This window comes from Ranitomeya imitator, chromosome 1 (assembly GCF_032444005.1).
Source record: "Ranitomeya imitator isolate aRanImi1 chromosome 1, aRanImi1.pri, whole genome shotgun sequence".
NCBI classification, from domain to species: Eukaryota; Metazoa; Chordata; class Amphibia; order Anura; family Dendrobatidae; genus Ranitomeya; species Ranitomeya imitator.
The window spans coordinates 516,112,091-516,133,037 of NC_091282.1; the positions used below are offsets into that span (position 1 = coordinate 516,112,091).

General features: G+C 39.9%; 1 protein-coding gene across 1 annotated transcript in view; it reads right to left on the minus strand.

Annotated features, from left to right (window-relative positions):
• Positions 1-941: 941 nt before the first annotated feature.
• PLPPR1 (phospholipid phosphatase related 1) overlaps positions 942-20,947 on the minus strand; it is a 343,057-nt gene continuing 323,051 nt past the window's right edge. Inside the window, exon 8 of the mRNA XM_069766600.1 lies at positions 942-5,978. Coding sequence (XP_069622701.1) covers positions 5,946-5,978 — 33 coding nt within the window. The 3' untranslated portion in view covers positions 942-5,945. The remainder of the gene's footprint in view (positions 5,979-20,947) is intronic.

The window sequence follows — 20,947 nt, forward strand, 5'->3', positions numbered from 1 at the left end:
TAGAATTTGTATGCATTTAAAACCTAAAACGGGTCGGTCACGACCCTAACACTAGAGGAAGGCTTTAGAGGGGCAATTTTCTGGCATTTTTAATAACAGTGCTCGTGATCTTGAGGAAAATTCTAATGATGTTGTTTGGTGATTATGAGTAACACACTGGTGATTATGTATGATACTCTTCTGTTGTCGTTAGAGGAGGGGAACTGGTCTTTCATTAAAAAGTTAGCTTAGTGCTTGCATTTACAAAGAGGCATGCAAATGGAGTTTCTGAAGGAAGGGGTACATGGAAAGTAGGGAAACATACAAAATTGCTATTCACACTTACATACATGGACACATACCGTATATACACAAAAATATTTAGGCTGCTTTCACACATCATCTGAGACTGCGGAGGCATGAAAGCAGGCCAGATCCAGCTTTCTGGGCAGCTTCAGAGCAGCGCTTACAAACTCTATAACAAAGAGTTTACAAGCTCCTCTCATAGGAGACCAGCCACCACTGTAGTCCTTAACATGGGCAGCAACCAGCAAAGAATGCAATTGTATTGTTATTAAAAATCAAGAATGGCGTGATTTCTAATTTTAAAGTTGCTTGTTTTTACAAGTTCCTTGCAATTTTAACCATTTATGATGTTGAAGACTTAATATCACAGCATCTTCTAAATTACGCATCAGGTAGGATCAAGATTACTGCTCTTTGACTTTCATTGTCTGCGCTGATGACTTCTCTTTCTGCCAGACTCATAAGCTTCTAGAAGTGCTGCTGATAACATCTATAAGCACACAAGGAGACTACCTACAGTATTTTGGCCTACAAGTTACTCCTGGTTACTACAAGTATTACTACAAGGAGAGGGTTTCCCAATCCATTCGAGTGTGAAGTGCGTAGAACTTAGATTGACATAATTTTTTAATGTGAAATAACTGAAATTGGTCAAATTATTTAAAATTGAACAGTTTATTGCTCAAAAAAACGTTTAAAATTTCAACATCACCAAGTACTTACTGGTTAGGACCAGCATGAAATACAGACATTTCAAAACACGAAAGTGATATATCTTGGTAAGTACTGAAAACTGACCTCGTCAGCTGCATGTTACCAAAAAAAAAAAAAAAAATTCAAATATTTTCTATGATGACTGATCCAACTTTTTCTTATTATTTTGTAATTTGTATTAGAAATAAAACTAATTTATCAAGGTTGCCAAGAACAATGAGGCAAATTCTTGAAAGCCATCTATAAGAAAAAAAAATGTTTTAGTTACCTATAGCAATCAGTTACACATAGCTTTCATTTTTCTAGAGCATTATGTGAAATTAAAGAGTTTTCGGCATTAATAAAATTGATGACCTATCCTTAAATGGAAGAACAACAAGCACAACCGCTACAAAAAAGTATGACACTGTGCAATACGGAGCAATGTAAACTCACCTCGGCACTGGGGCCTCTTCTAACAGTTGATTATATTGGGTGCCGAGAGTTTGACCACTTGCTGATACTATCCAAAGAATAGGAGATCAATTTTAAAAACTCGGAAAACTTTTTGAAAGCTGTACATTGATTGTTTGCTATGGACAATAATGAGAATTTTCACGAATCTCCGCCCTTGTCTTCTACCAGTCATCACACTTTTCTTATTTTTCAAATACATAAGTCCTGTATATATCAATCATGCTTGAATAGTAGTACAAGGAATCCCAAATATTCATCAAAGTCCCATTTGCAGTTAAAATTACCAGTGTTATATTTTACAGATATAAAATGATTTCAAGAAATATACAAACAGCAAGTTTATTTATTAAAATGTCATCAGGAGAGGCAGGTCACACGTAGCGTACGTAGACAAAAAACTAGTCAACGCTATCTATAAAAACACCAGTAATGAATTCATAGCCATTAAGGTTCTACTTGAGGTTTCAGTAAGAGCATTTACTTTGTAGCACTTAATGAAGAAAAAAGGGTAAGAAATTTGGGTAAAGTTGAAAATGTGCAATGTTTAAAGAGTTATATAGACTGAAGTATAAAATTATTCTTCTATTCCTCTCGTTGGGAATGTGACTGTCCAATTATAAGAGATATGGTTTGTTATCGAAACTTAGTACTCCAGAATACCAAGAAGTAAAGTTAAAGAACCCAGCCAATCTGACCCGATAAGAAATCCTACAAAAAATTTACTGACCAAAAAAAACTCATGGACCATTATTGACTTCTAAAAGAACCTTTCTATAGAGCCATCTCACACTTCCTTTACTGAAAACAGGCACAGCATGCTAAAAGAGATCTGCATATTTCAAGTAGTCTTGTGTCAGAGATGGGAATCACTGAGAGCTATTGAATAGTTTCCTGTGCCTTAGATTTAAAGAAATCAATGGATGTCCCACCTTATTGGTCTCACCACTGTGATATTCCAACATGTTTCAACAACATACAAGAAGATCACTTTCCATTTTGAATGAATATCATGATTGACCCAGCATCATCTTTCCAATAATTGGGGGTAGACCTACTGATGGGCCACATGTACATGAACAACCAATTTCTATACTGTATGGTAAATGATACCAATTGATCTTCAAGCTGGAGGTCCATTAGCGCACTCCTTTGGTTGTGGTCTCCTCTGTTAATTTCTGTAGACTTCTGAAAATGACTTACAACAGAGCACTGAAAACCTAATAAATTATACTGAGTGACTGATTTAAAATTCACTGTAGAGTAAACTAGGTATTTCAGTCACAAAACTACTTGCATGGATCAAGACATGGATCACTGTCTATGTAGGTGGTGATTACTCTTATTAGGTCACAGCAACTATCCTTAGTGGCAAAAACAAACAGATAAGGAGTTATATGGCCTGAATATTAGGTGTTCATTCAAGAAGTTTACATTTGAGGGGACATTGTCAGGTTATTAGTTAAACAGCATGAAAATAAGCAAGTTAGCAATTGACTTGATTTTTTCTATTTGCTGTCATTCTCCTGCAGTAACAGCTTTTATCTTCCATAGTGTACAGCTTGTTTCTATGGAGCTCAGCCACTAGTGCCTGTCCAGGCCTTTGCAGAGTGTGCAGTAGATAAATTAACACGTAACATACCAGCCACCTCTGTCTATCCCATTGATTTCTAATCAGCAGATTTCAGCTCACCTCCTTCCCCCTCACTCTCAGCTCCTGATGAGCTACTGTTATTAATCTTGCAAAATCACCAGCCCTGCAACTTTCAGATCAGGTCACCAAACCATGGCCATAGTTCTACTAATACTACAGCTCTGATACTTTCTAGAACTCAAAAAGAAGTGTTTGTCCCCCAGAAACCATGAAGTGAAAGGGACTGTAAGGAGAATACAAAGCTCTGACCTGTTCAAGAGACAACTTGAGAATACTCCTTTAAAGCTAATTAAAATGTAAGCTTCCACAAATAAATTCCTGTGAACAATGCGCATGATTAGAGATGTAATTTGAAGCTCCAAAATTGCAATGTAAAATCTATAGCATCCCCTTATCTGCAATGTAATATTTATAATACTGGTATATTGTTGTGTGACTATAGGGTCACCACAGGCACTGAGGACTTAGCATGATCGATACCCCTATATTGTAGCTAAGCCTCTGATGTCAAGCATGCATACTGATATACCCATAGACGGAGCTGTTTGTACAAGTTGGAGACAGAGATTTCTATATGCACAGCTCTGCACAAGACTGAGGCAAGCACAAGTCGTGTACATAGATATATGTGTGTTTCGTGTCTATATTGTACGCTATATTGATGATAGTGTGTATAGCAATATACGCAATCATCAGGCTCAGCTATCCAGATCTTGGCTCAATGATTGCATTTTATTAAAAGGAAATAGTGCAGATTGCCAACTGGTTTGATATGTAGCATTTAGAAAAGTGAATACTAAATGTTTGCATCATGAAAGGCATTCTCTGGGGTCCACGTGAATTTTGTGAATGCAGATTGCTGAATCCTGACAGTGTGCATTGTGCACACTGCCTCAATTCCGTTCTTTTCTCATCACACGACCACGTGGATATGATTAGATTCATTTACGTTAATTGGATTTTGTTTTGTGGTTTGCATATCCCTATTTTTTATTCAACCCCCTTTCTCCATGATTACATCCTTGCAGTCACATGCCAACAAGTAACTTTCCCTGTTTCTGTCAATGTTTTATTGAGAGAAGTAGATGAGAAACTATGCAAATTGTTCACACTGGCAGAAGAGGGTGACTGCAGAAATTCATGGAAAGCCCCTTCAAGATTTTGTATTATCAACTGTGAAATTTAATTTGATATAAATTGAACTGAGAATGATCTAATTTTGTAAATGAGTATATTCTCTCATCACTAGTACTGACAGGTTATTTTTTTGAAAATGAGGTTTAGCAAATACAGTCTACAAAATTTTTAAAACTCTGTTCACATATGTTTGAATTACATACATTTCCACTGCTTTTGATGGTTCTAATATTCTCTTTAAAAAATCTGATACACCCTTAGTAGTGATGAGCGAGTATACTCGTTGCTTGGGTTTTCCCTAGCACGCTCTGGTGGTCTCCGAGTATTTTAGGAATGCTCGGAAATTTAGTTTTCGTCACCTCAGCTGCATGATTTGCGACTGCTAGACAGCCTGACTACATGTGGGGATTTCCTAACAAACAGGCAACCCCCACATGTATTCAGCCTGTCTAGCAGTCGCAAATCATGCAGCTGAGGTGACGAAAACAAAATCTCCACAGCATGCTTGGGAGAACCCGAGCAACAAGTATACTCGCTCATCGCTAACTCTTAGGGAAAAATTACTCTTAATGAACCAGTACAGATTAGGACAGAAACATAATATCTGTCATGGATTTAAAAAAAAACTAAATCATATGACATCAAGTGTTAAAATAGCCATGTTGTCTTTTCAAAAACATCTTTAACGGGATAGTCCAGCCTTTGGCTACAAGTCTGCAGTCATTCTATATGACTGCAGACTTGTGAATCCTCACATCACGCACACTGCATGCTGTGAGAATTCTCCAGTGCCAGAGCTTGGAGAGGAAGGCGTGTGACTGTAAGTATGTGAATTGCATACCTATGGTCACGTGGACACGGCCTTACTCAATGCAAGTGTATTGAGCGTAGCTGGACAAGTCTAGTCTACATGTGACCGGAAGTATGCAAGCATGACATGAACTCCTGCTCCCGATGCCGGCCGTATGAGAATCCTCACAGCGCGCAGTGCATGTGATGTGAAGACTCACAAGTCTGCAGTCACATACAGTGACTGTAGACTTGCTACCTAAGGATGGACAATTCCTTTAAGGAAGTGTAAAATAGTGGAGACTAAATGAACTGCAGACCACTGCAATCTCGACACAAACCCCTTCATATTTCTTTGCAATTCCAACCAAACAATGGTAAAATGTGCCCGCATGAATAATTACAATAACAATCCATCACTGGTGTAAAGTAAGTAGATATTATAGTATATGGGGCAAATTACATAATCCAATGAAAAAGGCATGTCCACTCCTGTACGCACTTCAAGTATAAAATTCTGTTTTGAAAAAGAAAAAAAATTAAAGTGTGTGATAGCATTTTCATTTACACAGCAGTTTAATGCTTATAAAATAATACAAAAAGTTGTATACAAACATCCATAACAATGACAATTCATAAGGGTGGTCTCTTTTTTAGTGCACCATATACCATAATAGGAGAAAAAAACTGGCTTATGGCATACATATGGGATGCTGAATGCTGACACTACCATAGAAAATAATATCAGGGCAAGCTACATCACTTCCTCGAACAAAATCGTACAAAAACATCAGCTTCTAACTAGATATAACATAATACTGATAGCCACAGTTTAACAATTAGCAACTGTGTTCTTGGTGGTCTCCATCTAATGTAGTATAAAAAACAGTTCCTTTTATGTCCATTACGTGACTCAGGTAACTTCGGTCATGGATGAAGAGTGATTCTGTTGGAAAGAATACGGATAATTGTGTTAGGTATGTAGAATGATAGTAGGAAGTTATGTATGTGTATCAAAAGACTGTTCGAAAATTATCATATGCAGGTTACAGACAGCCAGAGAAAGCCAATTTTACTTTTTACCCTTCCTTTTTTCCGTCGCTTCTTCAAAGAGCCAAAACTTACTTTCTCCATTGAACTAGCCCTTTGAGGGCTTATTTTTAGGTGGCACGAGTCACTTAATCATTTAATGCACTGAGAAATTGGTAAGAGATTAAAGTTGTGTGAATTGCTGAAAATGAATACAATTCCGGGTGACTTATACCTTTTTTCTTTAGCCCCCCCCCCCCCCCATTGGGGACTTATGATCTTCTGAATGCTTGCTTGTACAATATACTGTAATATAAAATATGCCTTTTGACTGAGTCACTGGCATAGTATGTGAAAGGAGATACGCGTCATGACGCATACTGTGGTCAGTGATGTAAAACCTAAGTGTTTTTGACTCCAGCACGCTAAGTACTGAGAGGGATAATAGGAACCTATGTCATGGGCTGGTTTTAGTGGACCTTCGTAGAGCTGGTGGGAGGTTGTACACCGTATCTCCACCTGCAGAGTCCTGACAGGACCTGTGTGAGGTCAAGGTCCAGTGATCATCACTTGGGATGTTAAATACCTGGATATGAGAGTAAGGCGTTGTTGTCTCATGGGTGAGCAGGAACTCCCACATAGCTCCAGGAGGAGCTGAGGACTATGCGGGTTAATTGCAAGTGAACCTTGCAGGGAATGAACCCATAAGGACTGTGTTTTTGTTTGTTTTACCGTTATGCGAGCAAGGCTCTGTTTATTTTGCTGAACTCTGCCAAGGTTTATGTCCACCCCAATAATTCTCTACCAGAACGGTTCATGTCTCTACCTGAGGAAGCAGCTAAGTGTGTCAACCTCTCACAGCCTATACCATACATTAGCACCCGACATCTGCCATACAGCCAAGAACGAGACTAGAAGTGCCATATTAATCACAAATCACAGCTGCCCATGCTGTTCAATAAATTTGGTGCGACTTTAGACATTTTGTATTACTTTTTGTCAAATCCTAAGTACTTTAGCTCACTGTACACCTTTTCGTGCTCCAAAAATTAGTGTCACTGTGGCACTTTTAAGCCACACCATCTTTCTGCTGAGTCACGGCTATTTTCCAGATAGCCACATACCTATGTCAAGCAAACAGCAAATAGTGATAAAGAAATAGCATGTTCATCTGTTACTGGCACAATTGTTTTCAGTTTTCACACGTTAAGCTTATAATATGCCATATTAAATTATTCTTGATCACACAACAGTGAAAGACGACTCAAATAAATAATTATCACAATATTGTTACTTTCTTTAAAATACAGTTTATAAACACATTTGTATTATTGTCAGCGTTCAACCATCACATTAAAGATATATCTATCTGCAACAAACCAAATATATGATCCATCATGTAAATGGGTTAGGTCTGTATTATTTAAAAGGAATCTCCAGGTTTTACCAATATAAAGTAATACCACCACTTTTAAGGCCTCGCTTGCATCATTCCAGTAAGCTGTATAGTCATGTCCAAAAGTGTTTCATAAAATAAAGTCTTTCTGCTAAAAAATTATTGAAATTACATATATTTAGTTATACACGTTTTTTCCTTTGTGTGTATTGGAACAATACAGAAAAACAGAGAAATAAAGGCAAATTGGACATAATTTCACACAAAACCCCCAAAATGAGCCAGACAAAATTGTTGGCACCTTTCCAAAATTGTGGGTAAGCAACTTTACTTCAAGCATGTGATGCTCATTCAAACACACTCGTGGCAAGTAACAGTCTCAAAGTTACAAGAAGAGATAAGTGAACGTGTTCGGAAAATGTTCTCAAATTTCAACTTCATAGCATTCGGACTCGTGTTCGCTTTTATGAGCATTTTTACTCAAAGTCAGCAAAGTTTGGTCATAGTTCGGTAAATCATCATGTTTCCACTAATGCTTTTGTTATTACTTTGGCTAGGATAGTGGTGCTGTAAGATATGCGGGGGAACAGGGTGACGTGTTTGATGAGGGGACGGGGTGTGGAGAGGTTAAAGGAATGGTGCACTGTTTTTTGTTTTTTCCTTAACTTTATGTGTGTTGATTCCGGCAGCCAATCAGGGCGCAGAAACCATCCACAACAGGGGTGTCAAACTGCATTCCTCGAGGGCCGCAAACCATGCGTGTTTTCAAGATTTCCTTAGCTTTGCACAAGGTGCTGTAATCATTATAGTAACATAGTAACATAGTTAGTAAGGCCGAAAAAAGACATTTGTCCAACCAGTTCAGCCTATATTCCATCATAATAAATCCCCAGATCTACGTCCTTCTACAGAACCTAATAATTGCATGATACAATATTGTTCTGCTCCAGGAAGACATCCAGGCCTCTCTTGAACCCCTCGACTGAGTTCGCCATCACCACCTCCTCAGGCAAGCAATTCCAGATTCTCACTGCCCTAACAGTAAAGAATCCTCTTCTATGTTGGTGGAAAAACCTTCTCTCCTCCAGACGCAAAGAATACCCCCTTGTGCCCGTCACCTTCCTTGGTATAAACAGATCCTCAGCGAGATATTTGTATTGTCCCCTTATATACTTATACATGGTTATTAGATCGCCCCTCAGTCGTCTTTTTTCTAGACTAAATAATCCTAATTTCGCTAATCTATCTGGGTATTGTAGTTCTCCCATCCCCTTTATTAATTTTGTTGCCCTCCTTTGTACTCACTCTAGTTCCATTATATCCTTCCTGAGCACCGGTGCCCAAAACTGGACACAGTACTCCATGTGCGGTCTAACTAGGGATTTGTACAGAGGCAGTATAATGCTCTCATCATGTGTATCCAGACCTCTTTTAATGCACCCCATGATCCTGTTTGCCTTAGCAGCTGCTGCCTGGCACTGGCTGCTCCAGGTAAGTTTATCATTAACTAGGATCCCCAAGTCCTTCTCCCTGTCAGATTTACCCAGTGGTTTCCCATTCAGTGTGTAATGGTGATATTGATTCCTTCTTCCCATGTGTATAACCTTACATTTATCATTGTTAAACCTCATCTGCCACCTTTCAGCCCAAGTTTCCAACTTATCCAGATCCATCTGTAGCAGAATACTATCTTCTCTTGTATTAACTGCTTTACATAGTTTTGTATCATCTGCAAATATCGATATTTTACTGTGTAAACCTTCTACCAGATCATTAATGAATATGTTGAAGAGAACAGGTCCCAATACTGACCCCTGCGGTACCCCACTGGTCACAGCAACCCAGTTAGAGACTATACCATTTATAACCACCCTCTGCTTTCTGTCACTAAGCCAGTTACTAACCCATTTACACACATTTTCCCCCAGACCAAGCATTCTCATTTTGTGTACCAACCTCTTGTGCGGCACGGTATCAAACGCTTTGGAAAAATCGAGATATACCACGTCCAATGACTCACCGTGGTCCAGCCTATAGCTTACCTCTTCATAAAAACTGATTAGATTGGTTTGACAGGAGCGATTTCTCATAAACCCATGCTGATATGGAGTTAAACAGTTATTCTCATTGAGATAATCCAGAATAACATCCCTCAGAAACCCTTCAAATATTTTACCAACAATAGAGGTTAGACTTACTGGCCTATAATTTCCAGGTTCACTTTTAGAGCCCTTTTTGAATATTGGCACCATATTTGCTATGCGCCAGTCCTGCGGAACAGACCCTGTCGCTATAGAGTCCCTAAAAATAAGAAATAATGGTTTATCTATTACATTGCTTAGTTCTCTTAGTACTCGTGAGTGTATGCCATCCGGACCCGGAGATTTATCTATTTTAATCTTATTTAGCCGGTTTCGCACCTCTTCTTGGGTTAGATTGGTGACCCTTAATATAGGGTTTTCATTGTTTCTTGGGATTTCACCTAGCATTTCATTTTCCACCGTGAATACCGTGGAGAAGAAGGTGTTTAATATGTTAGCTTTTTCCTCGTCATCTACAACCATTCTTTCCTCACTATTTTTTAAGGGGCCTACATTTTCAGTTTTTATTCTTTTACTATTGATATAGTTGAAGAACAGTTTGGGATTAGTTTTACTCTCCTTAGCAATGTGCTTCTCTGTTTCCTTTTTGGCAGCTTTAAATAGTTTTTTAGATAAAGTATTTTTCTCCCTATAGTTTTTTCGAGCTTCAATGGTGCCATCCTGCTTTAGTAGTGCAAATGCTTTCTTTTTACTGTTAATTGCCTGTCTTACTTCTTTGTTTAGCCACATTGGGTTTTTCCTATTTCTAGTCCTTTTATTCCCACAAGGTATAAACCGCTTACACTGCCTATTAAGGATGTTCTTAAACATTTCCCATTTATTATCTGTATTCTTATTTCTGAGGATATTGTCCCAGTCTACCAGATTAAGGGCATCTCTAAGCTGGTCAAACTTTGCCTTCCTAAAGTTCAGTGTTTTTGTGACTCCCTGACAAGTCCCCCTAGTGAAAGACAGGTGAAACTGCACAATATTGTGGTCGCTATTTCCTAGATGCCCGACCACCTGCAGATTTGTTATTCTGTCAGGTCTATTAGATAGTATTAGGTCTAAAAGTGCTGCTCCTCTGGTTGGATTCTGCACCAATTGTGAAAGATAATTTTTCTTGGTTATTAGCAGAAACCTGTTGCCTTTATGGGTTTCACAGGTTTCTGTTTCCCAGTTAATATCCGGGTAGTTAAAGTCCCCCATAACCAGGACCTCATTATGGGTTGCAGCTTCATCTATCTGCTTTAGAAGTAGACTTTCCATGGTTTCTGTTATATTTGGGGGTTTGTAACAGACCCCAATGAGAATTTTGTTACCATTTTTCCCTCCATGAATTTCGACCCATATGGACTCGACATCCTCATTTCCTTCGCTAATATCCTCCCTTAAAGTGGACTTTAGACAAGACTTTACATAGAGACAAACCCCTCCTCCTCTCCGATTTTTATGATCCTTTCTAAACAGATTGTAACCCTGTAAGTTAACTGCCCAGTCATAGCTTTCATCTAACCATGTCTCGGTTATTCCCACTATGTCAAAGTTACCTGTAGATATTTCTGCTTCTAGTTCTTCCATCTTGTTTGTCAGGCTTCTGGCATTTGCGAGCATGCAGTTTAGAGGATTTTGTCTTGTTCCAATCTCCTCGCTGTGGATTGTTTTAGAAATGTTCTTGCCTCCCATCTGAGTATGTTTTCCTGGGTCTTCTTTGTTCAAGTCTAATGTTTTTCTTCCCGTCCCCTCTTCTTCTATTTTAACGCCCTCCTGATGAGTGTAGCGAGTCTTCTGGCGAATGTGTGTTTCCCAGGTTTGTTGAGGTGTAGTCCGTCTCTGGCGAGGAGTCCATCGTACCAGTAATTCACACCGTGGTCCAGGAATCCGAATCCTTGTTGTCTGCACCATCGTCTTAGCCAGTTGTTTGCATCAAGGATCCTGTTCCATCTCCTGGTGCCATGCCCGTCTACTAGAAGGATAGAAGAAAAAACTACCTGTGCATCCAGTTCCTTTACTTTCTTCCCCAACTCTTCAAAGTCTTTGCAGATTGTCGGTAGGTCCTTCCTTGCCGTGTCATTGGTGCCAACATGTATCAGTATGTGTGTAGGTGTAGTTGTGTAGGTGTGTAGGTGATTAAATTATCACCTGTGCAGTACAAGGAAATCCTGAAAACATGACCTGTTTGCAGCCCTTGAGGAGTGCAGTTTGACATCCCTGATCCACAATGTCAAGACCAAAGGACTTCTGTGCTGGGCTGCCAAAGTCTCATGTCTCTGGCCATATAAAAAGTGGACATCTAGTTTTGCTGACTTGCTGGCGCCATTTTCCCAGTATCACAGTGAAGAGAAGATGCTCCTGATAGTGATGCAAATGAACCTGTAAGTTAGCTAGATGGAATCCTGTCCAGTGTGAAATCGATCTTCCAGCATCTTACTATATTGTGCCAAAACTGTGTTGCAGTCTCCAGAGACCAAATTAGCTAATCCAAATCATTTGTGGTAAAACTGTGTTTCAGTGACAAATCAGAAGGCCATATTTCCACTTAAAAATCATTAGTCCTAATAGTGGAGCGCAGCCTGGAGGGCCAATTAACTAACCCAAATAGTTTGTGATAAAGCTGTGTTTCAGTGGCAAATTAAAAGGCCAAATTTCCACTTAAACATCGTTAGGTATAACCGTGTTTTTCAGGCACTATCTAAGAACATAAATAGTGATTGCTCAATTAGTGTCAGGTGACTGACAGCTATAGGCCTAAGGTTGTGAAACAGCAGCTGACAAGAGGGGAAGGCTACTTACAACATGAGTAGGAAAAAGTGAGGTCATGGTGGAAGGAGGAATAGGCTTGGTCTTTGACATGTACGTGGGTAGGTGCTAATGTTAATGAAAGCTCAACTGAAAAAAACACCATCTTATCCTATCCAAAGACCACTGACAACATCTTTACACGTTATATGTTAAATTTGCAAAAAACACCTCAGTTTAGGCAAAAATTGCAATAATTTAACAACTACATGCAAGAACCGGCACATGCACTATCAATATAAGTTAGTGTGGGAATCTCACTGCTCTAAAACACAAAAATGCGGACTAGCTGGCCTTGCCAACCACCGGCCATGCCATCAACCCCATCTACTGCTTCTTGCTCCTCCGTCACCATGCCAAGTCTTCTCACACAGATTCTGCCAGCTGTTATGGAAGTGGACATGACTGCTGCTTTTCTATCACCCAGCACAACACATCTTTCTCAATCCACCATAACATCTCTGCCTGCACCTAACTCGCAGTCCAGCAGCTTTTCCTGTTCTCCATACTCCACCATCTCTCAGCACAGCAGCCAGCCCTCTGTCCCGCAGCTTTGGTCACGTAAAAGAATGTTTCCTCCTACATCTGGTGAGTTGCCTGTGTAAGTAGGGCTCCCAGACAGGATGGTCTGCACTTACTTTCAATCAACTACCTGTGTTATTTTCCTTACATTTTTCTACAAATATTATTGTTGTATGAAACTGATGTTTGTGCCATCTGAGTGAGGCTGGAATAAAAAAAGAAAATTGGATGTGCTGCCTTAGGTATCAGGTCTACCAGCTAAAAAGGCTTACACCGCTTCCTTAACCACCAGGTCCTCATTGAAATTCATTGAAACTTAATTTCCACACTGTAAATGCTTGTCCAAACCCTGATACCTCATGCATGGCACATGTGGGTCAATTGATCAGCCAACTATCTGTGTTACTTTCCTTACATTTTTCTACCAAAAGTACTGTGTGAAACTGATGTTTGTGCCATCTGAGTGTGGTTATAATGAAAGTAAAAAATTGAGGTGTTGCATGAGGTATCAAGGCTTCCAGCTAAGAAGGCTTATATGGCTCCCTTAACCACCAGGTCCTCATTGAAACTTCAATTTCAAGCTATACATTCTGGGCAAACCCTGATACCTCATGCATGGCCCATGGATGACTGCTTCTGTGCCATTATAAAAGGTGCTACTGCGGATTAAATGATCAATCATCTACCTGTGTTACTTTTCTTACATTTTCTACCAATAGTACTGTATGAAACTGATATTTGTGCCATATGAGTGTGGCTGGAATAAATTGGAGGTATTGCATGAGGTATCATGTCTACCAGCTAGAAAGGCTTACACCGCTTCCTTAACAATCAGGTTTTCATTGAAACTTCATTTATCCAGACCCTGATACCTCATGAATGGCGCATGGCTGACTGCTTCTGTGCCACTATAAAAGGTGTTACTGTGTGTCAATTGATAAATCATCTACCTGTGACACTTTCCTTACATTTTATACTAAAAGTACTGTATGAAACTGATGTTTGTGCCATCTGCGTGTGGCTGGAATAAAAAACATTTTTTGGAGCTGTTGCATGAGGTATCAGGTCTACTAGCTAGGAAGGCTTGCTCAGCTCCCTTAACCAGCAGGTCCTCATTGAAACTTCAATTCCAAGCTGTAAATGCTGAGCCAGACCCTGATACCACATGAATGGCCCATGGCTGAATGCTGTTGTGTCATTTGCAAATTTTTACGATGATTCAATTGATGTCACTTTTCATGGTGTCTGCTCCTAATTGTAGCTGCTTTTGAAGCACCCCTTAAGGGTGTATAGGTTTGGTTTGGCCTCCCATTGAATATAACAGGGATGAGAATTGTTTGGTGAACTGTTCGCCGACTCCGAAATTAAACAAACCTTGAAAAGTTCACTCATCTCTAGTTACACGTTTATCCCCAGATATCTCAATGTTCCTTTGTCCACTGTGTGCAACATAATCAACAAGTTTATGACCCATGGCACTGTAGCTAATCTCCCTGGACATGGATGGCAGAGAAAAATTGATGAAAGATTGCAACGCATGATAGCTTGGATGGTGGATAAGCATCCCCAGTCAAGTTCCAAAGAAATTTGAGCTGCCCTTCAGGCTTACGGTACATCAAGTGTCAGTGCGAACTTTCCATAGACATTTCAATGAAATGAAACACTATGGCAGGAGACCCAGGAGGACCCCACTGCTGACAGAGACATAAAAAGCTACACTACAGTTTGCCACAATGTATGTGAGTCAGTTTGCCAAAACGCATGTGAGTCAGTTTGCCAAAATGTATGTGAGTCAGTTAGTCAAAATGTAAGTGAGCAAGCCAAAATTCTTCTGGGAAAGCGTCTTGTGGACAGATGAGACCAAGATAGAGTTTTTTGTTAAAGCAAATCATTCTACGGTTTACCAAAAATGGAATGAGGCTTACAAAGAAAAATACACAGTACCTGTAGTCAAATATGGTGAAGGTTCAAAGATGTTTTGGGATTGTTTTGCTGCCTCTGGAACTTGATGCCTTGATTGTTTGCAGGGCATCAGGAAATCTGAAGATTATCAACAGACTTAGAGTCACAGTGTAGTGCCCAGTGTCAGAAAGCTGGTCCTAGGTCATGAATCTTACAGAAGGACAAAGGCCCCAAACATACATCAAGAAAAGCATCCAAAAAATGGATGGAAACAAAGCGTTGGAGAGTTCTGAAGTGGCCACCAATGAGTCCGGATCTAAATCCCACTGAACATCTATGGAGAGATCTTAAAATTGCTCTTGGGAGAATGCACCCTTCAAATATGAGATATCTGTAGCAGTCTGCAAAAGAAGAGTGGTCCAAAATTCCAGTTGAGAGGTGTAAGAATCTTGTTGATGGTTATAGGAAGTGACTGATTGCAGTTATTTATTCTAAAGTGTGTGCAACCAAACATTGAGGGTGCCAACAAATTTGTCCGAACCATTGTTGGGGTTATGTAAGAAATTATGTCCACTTTGCCTTTTTTTCTCTGTTTTGTGTGTTGTTAACACACTAAGGAAATAAATATATGTATTACAAAACATGTAATTGCAATGATTTTCTGGAAGAAATACTTAATTTTCTGGGTGCTAACACTTTCAGCCATGACTGCTTTGCTGTGCCCTCGGATGATGAAGAGAAGGAGGGTGACGATTGTAGGAAGAGATGAGGCTCCGGATCAAGATCAGAGATGCACATCGGACCAGATAGCAACATCTGTGAGTATAATAAAGGGTCTTATTTGTGCCTTGCAGAGGGGATTGGGGACATATATACAGCATTCTAGAATAGTGTAAAAGAGGGCTTCAAGAGGGCTTCAAGGTGGTAGCCTTACTTTATATTGGGAAAACCTGGTGACAGATTACTTTTAACAGTTAATAAAATTTCTAAAATACATTTGCAAAAGATAGATATACCAGAAACGTGTGCACTGCACATGTTTGAAACCATTTCTACAATTTTAGCAAATAGGTCATAGAGTGTATTGAGTATGAGAGCAGGGCCAGAATGCAAAAGTCTTGTCTGCAATCTTTTTTGATAGACCCCCCACAAATAAGTGAAATGTTTTAATAAGGCTATTTGCAATTATGCCTATTTTTAAAACTTATAAAGAAACATTAAAAAAAACTTTTGCTTTTCGAGTCATCATTAAAATGTATGAGCTCATATGCATAGAAATAAAGTTGTTGATTCTGTATTTTCCACTAGAGGGACCACTTGCTCTTTATTAAAGAACAATGTAAAAGTCTCTTGAGATAGCTTGTCCTGGAACTCCATGGTTACATGTGCTCCCAAAAATAAAAACCCAGTAAATTTTGCAGACTGGGAATGGAGAAACGTAATTCATGAGACCACAGGGACCACAGTGAAAAAGAGAAATGGAGCTATCTTGTATTCCACTAATTGTCATTAATATAGCACATTATTTTTCTGTAACTTCTTCCCTATTAATATTTTCTATTCTTGGAAATAAGTATTTCGTCAGCATTTTACATCAGTATTTGTAAGCCAAAACCAGTAGTGGGCGATAAATACAGAAGTGGTGTCTGTGTTTCTATTATACTTTTCCTTTAAATGTTCCACCCCTGGTTTTGGCTTATGCAGTTGTGTGAAAAAGTGTTTGCCCCCTTCCTGATTTCCTATTCTTTTGAATGTTTATCACACTTAAATGTTTCAGATCACCAAATAAATTTAAAGATTAGACAAAAATAACACAAGTAACACAAAATGCAGTTTTTAAATGAAGATTTTTTTTATTAAAGGAAAAAAAAATCCAAACCTGCAGGGCCCTGTGTGAAAATCTCATTGCCCCCTAAACCTAATAACTGGATGGGCCACCCTTAGTACACTGCTCAAAAAAAAGGGAACGCTTAAACAGAATATAACTCCAAGTAAATCAAATGTCTGTGAAATCAAACTGTCCACTTAGGAAGCAACATTGTTTGACAATCAATTTCACATGCTGTTGTGCAAATGGAATAGACAACAGATGGAAATTATTGGCAATTATCAAGACATACTCAATAAAGGAGTGGTTCTACAGGTTGGGACCACAGACCACATCTCAGTACCAATGCTTTCTGGCTGATGTTTTGGTCACTTTTGAATATTGGTTGTGCTTTCACACTCGTGGTAGCATGAGACAGACTCTACAACCCACACAAGTGGCTCAGGTAGTGCAGCTCATCCAGGATGGCACATCAATGCGAGCTGTGGCAAGAAGGTTTGCTGTGTCTGTCAGCGTAGTGTTGAGAGGCTGGAGGCGCTACCAGGAGACAGGCCAGTACACCAGGAGATTTGGAGGGGGCGATAAGAGGGCAACAATCCAGCAGCAGGACCGCTATCTCAGCCTTTGTGCAAGGAGGAACAGGAGCAGCACTGCCTAAGCCCTGCAAAATGACCTCCAGCAGGCCACAAATGTGCATGTGTCTGCACAAACGGTTGAAACCAACTCCATGAGGATGGTATGAATGCCTGACGTCCACAGATAGGGGTTGTGCTCACAGCCCAACTCCATGCAGGATGCTTAGGCATTTGCCACAGAACACCAGGATTGGCAAATTCGCCACTGGCTCCCTGTGCTCTTCACAGATGAAAGCAGGTTCACACTGAGCACATGTGACAGACGTGACAGAGTCTGGAGACGCCGTGGAGAGCGATCTGCTGCCTGCAACATTCTTCAGCGTGATCGGTTTGGCAGTGGGTCAGTAATGGTGTAGGGTGGCATTTCTTTGGAGGGCAGCACAGCCCTCCATGTGCTCGCCAGAGGTAGCCTGACTGCCATTAGGTACCGAGATGAGATCCTCAGACCCCTTGTTAGATCATATGCAGGTGCAGTTGGACCTGGGTTCCTCCTAATGCAGGACAATGCTAGACCTCATGTGGATGGAGTGTGTCAGCAGTTCCTTCAAGATGAAGGCATTGAAGCTATGGACTGGCCCGTCCATTTCCCAGACCTGAATCCGATTGAATACATCTGGGACATCATGTCTTACACCATCCACCAACGTCACATTGCACCACAGACTGTCCAGGAGTTGGCCTCATCAGGAGCATGCCCAAGTGTTGTAGGGAGAACATACAGGCACGTGGAGGCCACACACACTACTGAGCATCATTTCCTTGTCTTGAGGCATTTCATTTGAAATTGGGTCAGCCTGTAACTTCATTTTCCGCTTTGATTTTAAGCATCATTCAAACTCCAGACCTCTGTGGGATATTAGCTGTGATTTACGTTGGTCATTTTTAGGTTTTATTGTTCTCAACACATTCCACTATGTAATGAATAAAGATTTACAAGTGGAATATTTCATGCAGTGATATCAAGGATGTGGGATTTTAGTGTTCCCTTTATTTTTTTGTGCAGTGCATAAACAACTGCAATCAACCATTTGAAATAACTGGCAATGAGGCTTTTACAATGCTGTGGAGGAATTTTGGCCCTCTCATCTTTGCAGAATTGTTGTATTTCAGCCACATTGGAGGGTTTCCAAAGCACAAACCGCCTTTTTAAGATTATGCTACAGCATCTCAATCGGATTAAGGTAGGAAATTTGACTAGGTTACTCCAAAGTCTTAATATTACTTGTCTTAAGCCATTCAGAGTTGGCCTTCTGGTGTGTTTTGGCACATTATCCTGATGCATAACCGAAGTGCGCTTCAGATTGAGGTCACAAACACATGACATTCTCCTTCAGGATTTTTTGGTAGACAGCAGAATTCATGGTTCCATTTACCACAGCAAGTCTTAAAGGTCCTGAAGCAGCAAAACAGCCCCAGACCATTACACTAGGACTACCATATTTCACTGTTAGTATGATGTTCCTTTTCTGAAATGCTGTGCTCCTTACACACCAGATGTAATGGGACATACACCTTCCACAAAAAGTTCACCTTTTGTCTCATCAGTTCACATAGCATTCTCCCAAAAGTCTTGGGGATCATCAAGATGCTTTCTGGCAAAGCGAAGATGAGCTTTATTTATTGCTCAGCAGTATATTTTGTCTTGGAACTCTGCCATGCAGGATATTTTTGCACAGTCTCTTTCTTAAGTTGGAGTCAGGAACACTTACCTTGAGGCAAGAGAGGCCTGCAGTTCTTTGGATGATGTTGTGGGGTCCTTTGTGACCTTTTGGATGAGTCATCACTGTGCTCTTGGGGTAATTTTGGTCACTCCTGGGATCGTTTACCATTGTTCCACGTTTTCGCCATTTGTGGATAATGGCTGTCACTGTGGTTTACTGGAGTCTCAAAGCTTGGGAAATGGCTTTATAACTTTAGAGGATCTTTTGGTCTACTTCACTTTGCCATGCAGGTCCTATTTAAGTGATTTCTTGACTGAGAACAGGTGTGGCAGTAATCAGACCTGTGTGTGGCTATGGAATTTGAACCAGTTAATTTATGCTTTAAGGGGCGGCAATTACATTTTCACAAAGGGCCTTGTAGGTTCGTTTTTCTATTTCCCTATAATAATAAAGACCTTCATTTAAAAAAATGCATTTTGTGTTTTCCTGTGTTATCTTTGTCTAATATTGAAATTTGTTTGGTGTTTTGAAATATATAAGTGTGACAAACATACAAAAGAATAAGAAATCAGGAAGGGGGCAAACTTTTACACAACTGTAAATACTGATGTAAAGTACTGACCAAAAACTGAACGTGTGACCGTGGCCAAAGACTGTTTGTCGGGCACAGCTGCACCTAGCAGTGACCAGGAATAAGAGTTATTGACTTGTGAACAGGTAATAAATACTATTTCTATTGACTGTTTGCAGCAGGCTTTTCTATAGACAGTCATTACACTACTGGATAACCTTCCACTGGCAAGTTTCACATGCAGTACTGGTGAAGGTGCGCCAGTTAAAGCACATAAGAGAAGATAGCTATCAGTTCCTCAAACTAGAGTGTGTATTTCTATTTAAAGGGATTTTCAAGAACTATTTTTTTTACTAAGGGCCTAAGACAACCAAGCAGGTAATTGCTAATTACCTACCTGTTCTTCCCATCTCCTGCACAGAGCGGTCATTGTTGGCTCCTGCTGGCGATTCAGCTGCTTAAAGTCACCAGAATATTATAGGAATTTTCTATCAGAAAACAGATTTACTATCACATGTTGGGAGCTGGTCAGTGGACCGTGGGCTGGGAGCAGCCTTGCCATTAGGGTATATCACCCTAAAATCTGCTTCAAATACATAAGTGTTAGCAGGAAAAAACATCTTTTTCTCACATTTTTGTGGATGCATTTTTTCCCCTTTCACTAAAATGGGTGAAAAACGTTGGAAAAATACTGAAAGACATGGCATGCTGCTGTTTTGAAATTGCTTCAAATCTTCAAGAAAAAAAATAAGTGAGTTATTAGAAATCTCTTTTACGTAACTGGAACAGTAAAATGCTGCGTTTTTCACAGTAAAATACCGAAAAAAAAAGCGGAAAAAACTTGATGTGTAAACGCAGCCTGTGTTTTAAGATCTATTGGATGGTTTAAAAAAAAAAAACATTCTGTATGGTCATATGCAAATGTGTTGCTTGGGGCACTAGGCAGGTGAAAAATTGACAGCCCTGATTTACCTGTGAGAGGAAAGGTGCCATGGACCGCGTGAAACCACCCATGGTGCTGGAAGCATGGTATGTGCACGTGAACATAATGTTTTCTCCAAAACAAATGATTCTTAAAACTGCAGATAAGGCTCCTCTTATTGCACTGTAATACTGCTTTAGGAGAATCCCTTCAAGCATGATGTAGGGGCAGTGGCCCTGATTCCAGAGATGTGTCACTTATTGAGCTGCTTGCTGCTGTTTTCATAGAATCACTATTTTATCTGCTGCACATCAAGTAATTCTTGACCCCAACCAAAACACTGATTGGCAGCTGTGTACACAGTGCCTAGGCAGAAAGCAGCGGAGGGTGGGGTAATTAGAGTTCACAAGGAACTAGGTTTATTAGTCCTCAAGTAACAATGTCCTGTTATATTATCAAAACTACAGCAAGCAGTGCACTAAGTTATACATCGCTGGAATCAGGGTCTATGTCTGAATGTCATGCTGCTCCCAGAGTAGGTGGCAGAAACCTGGTGACAGATTAACTTT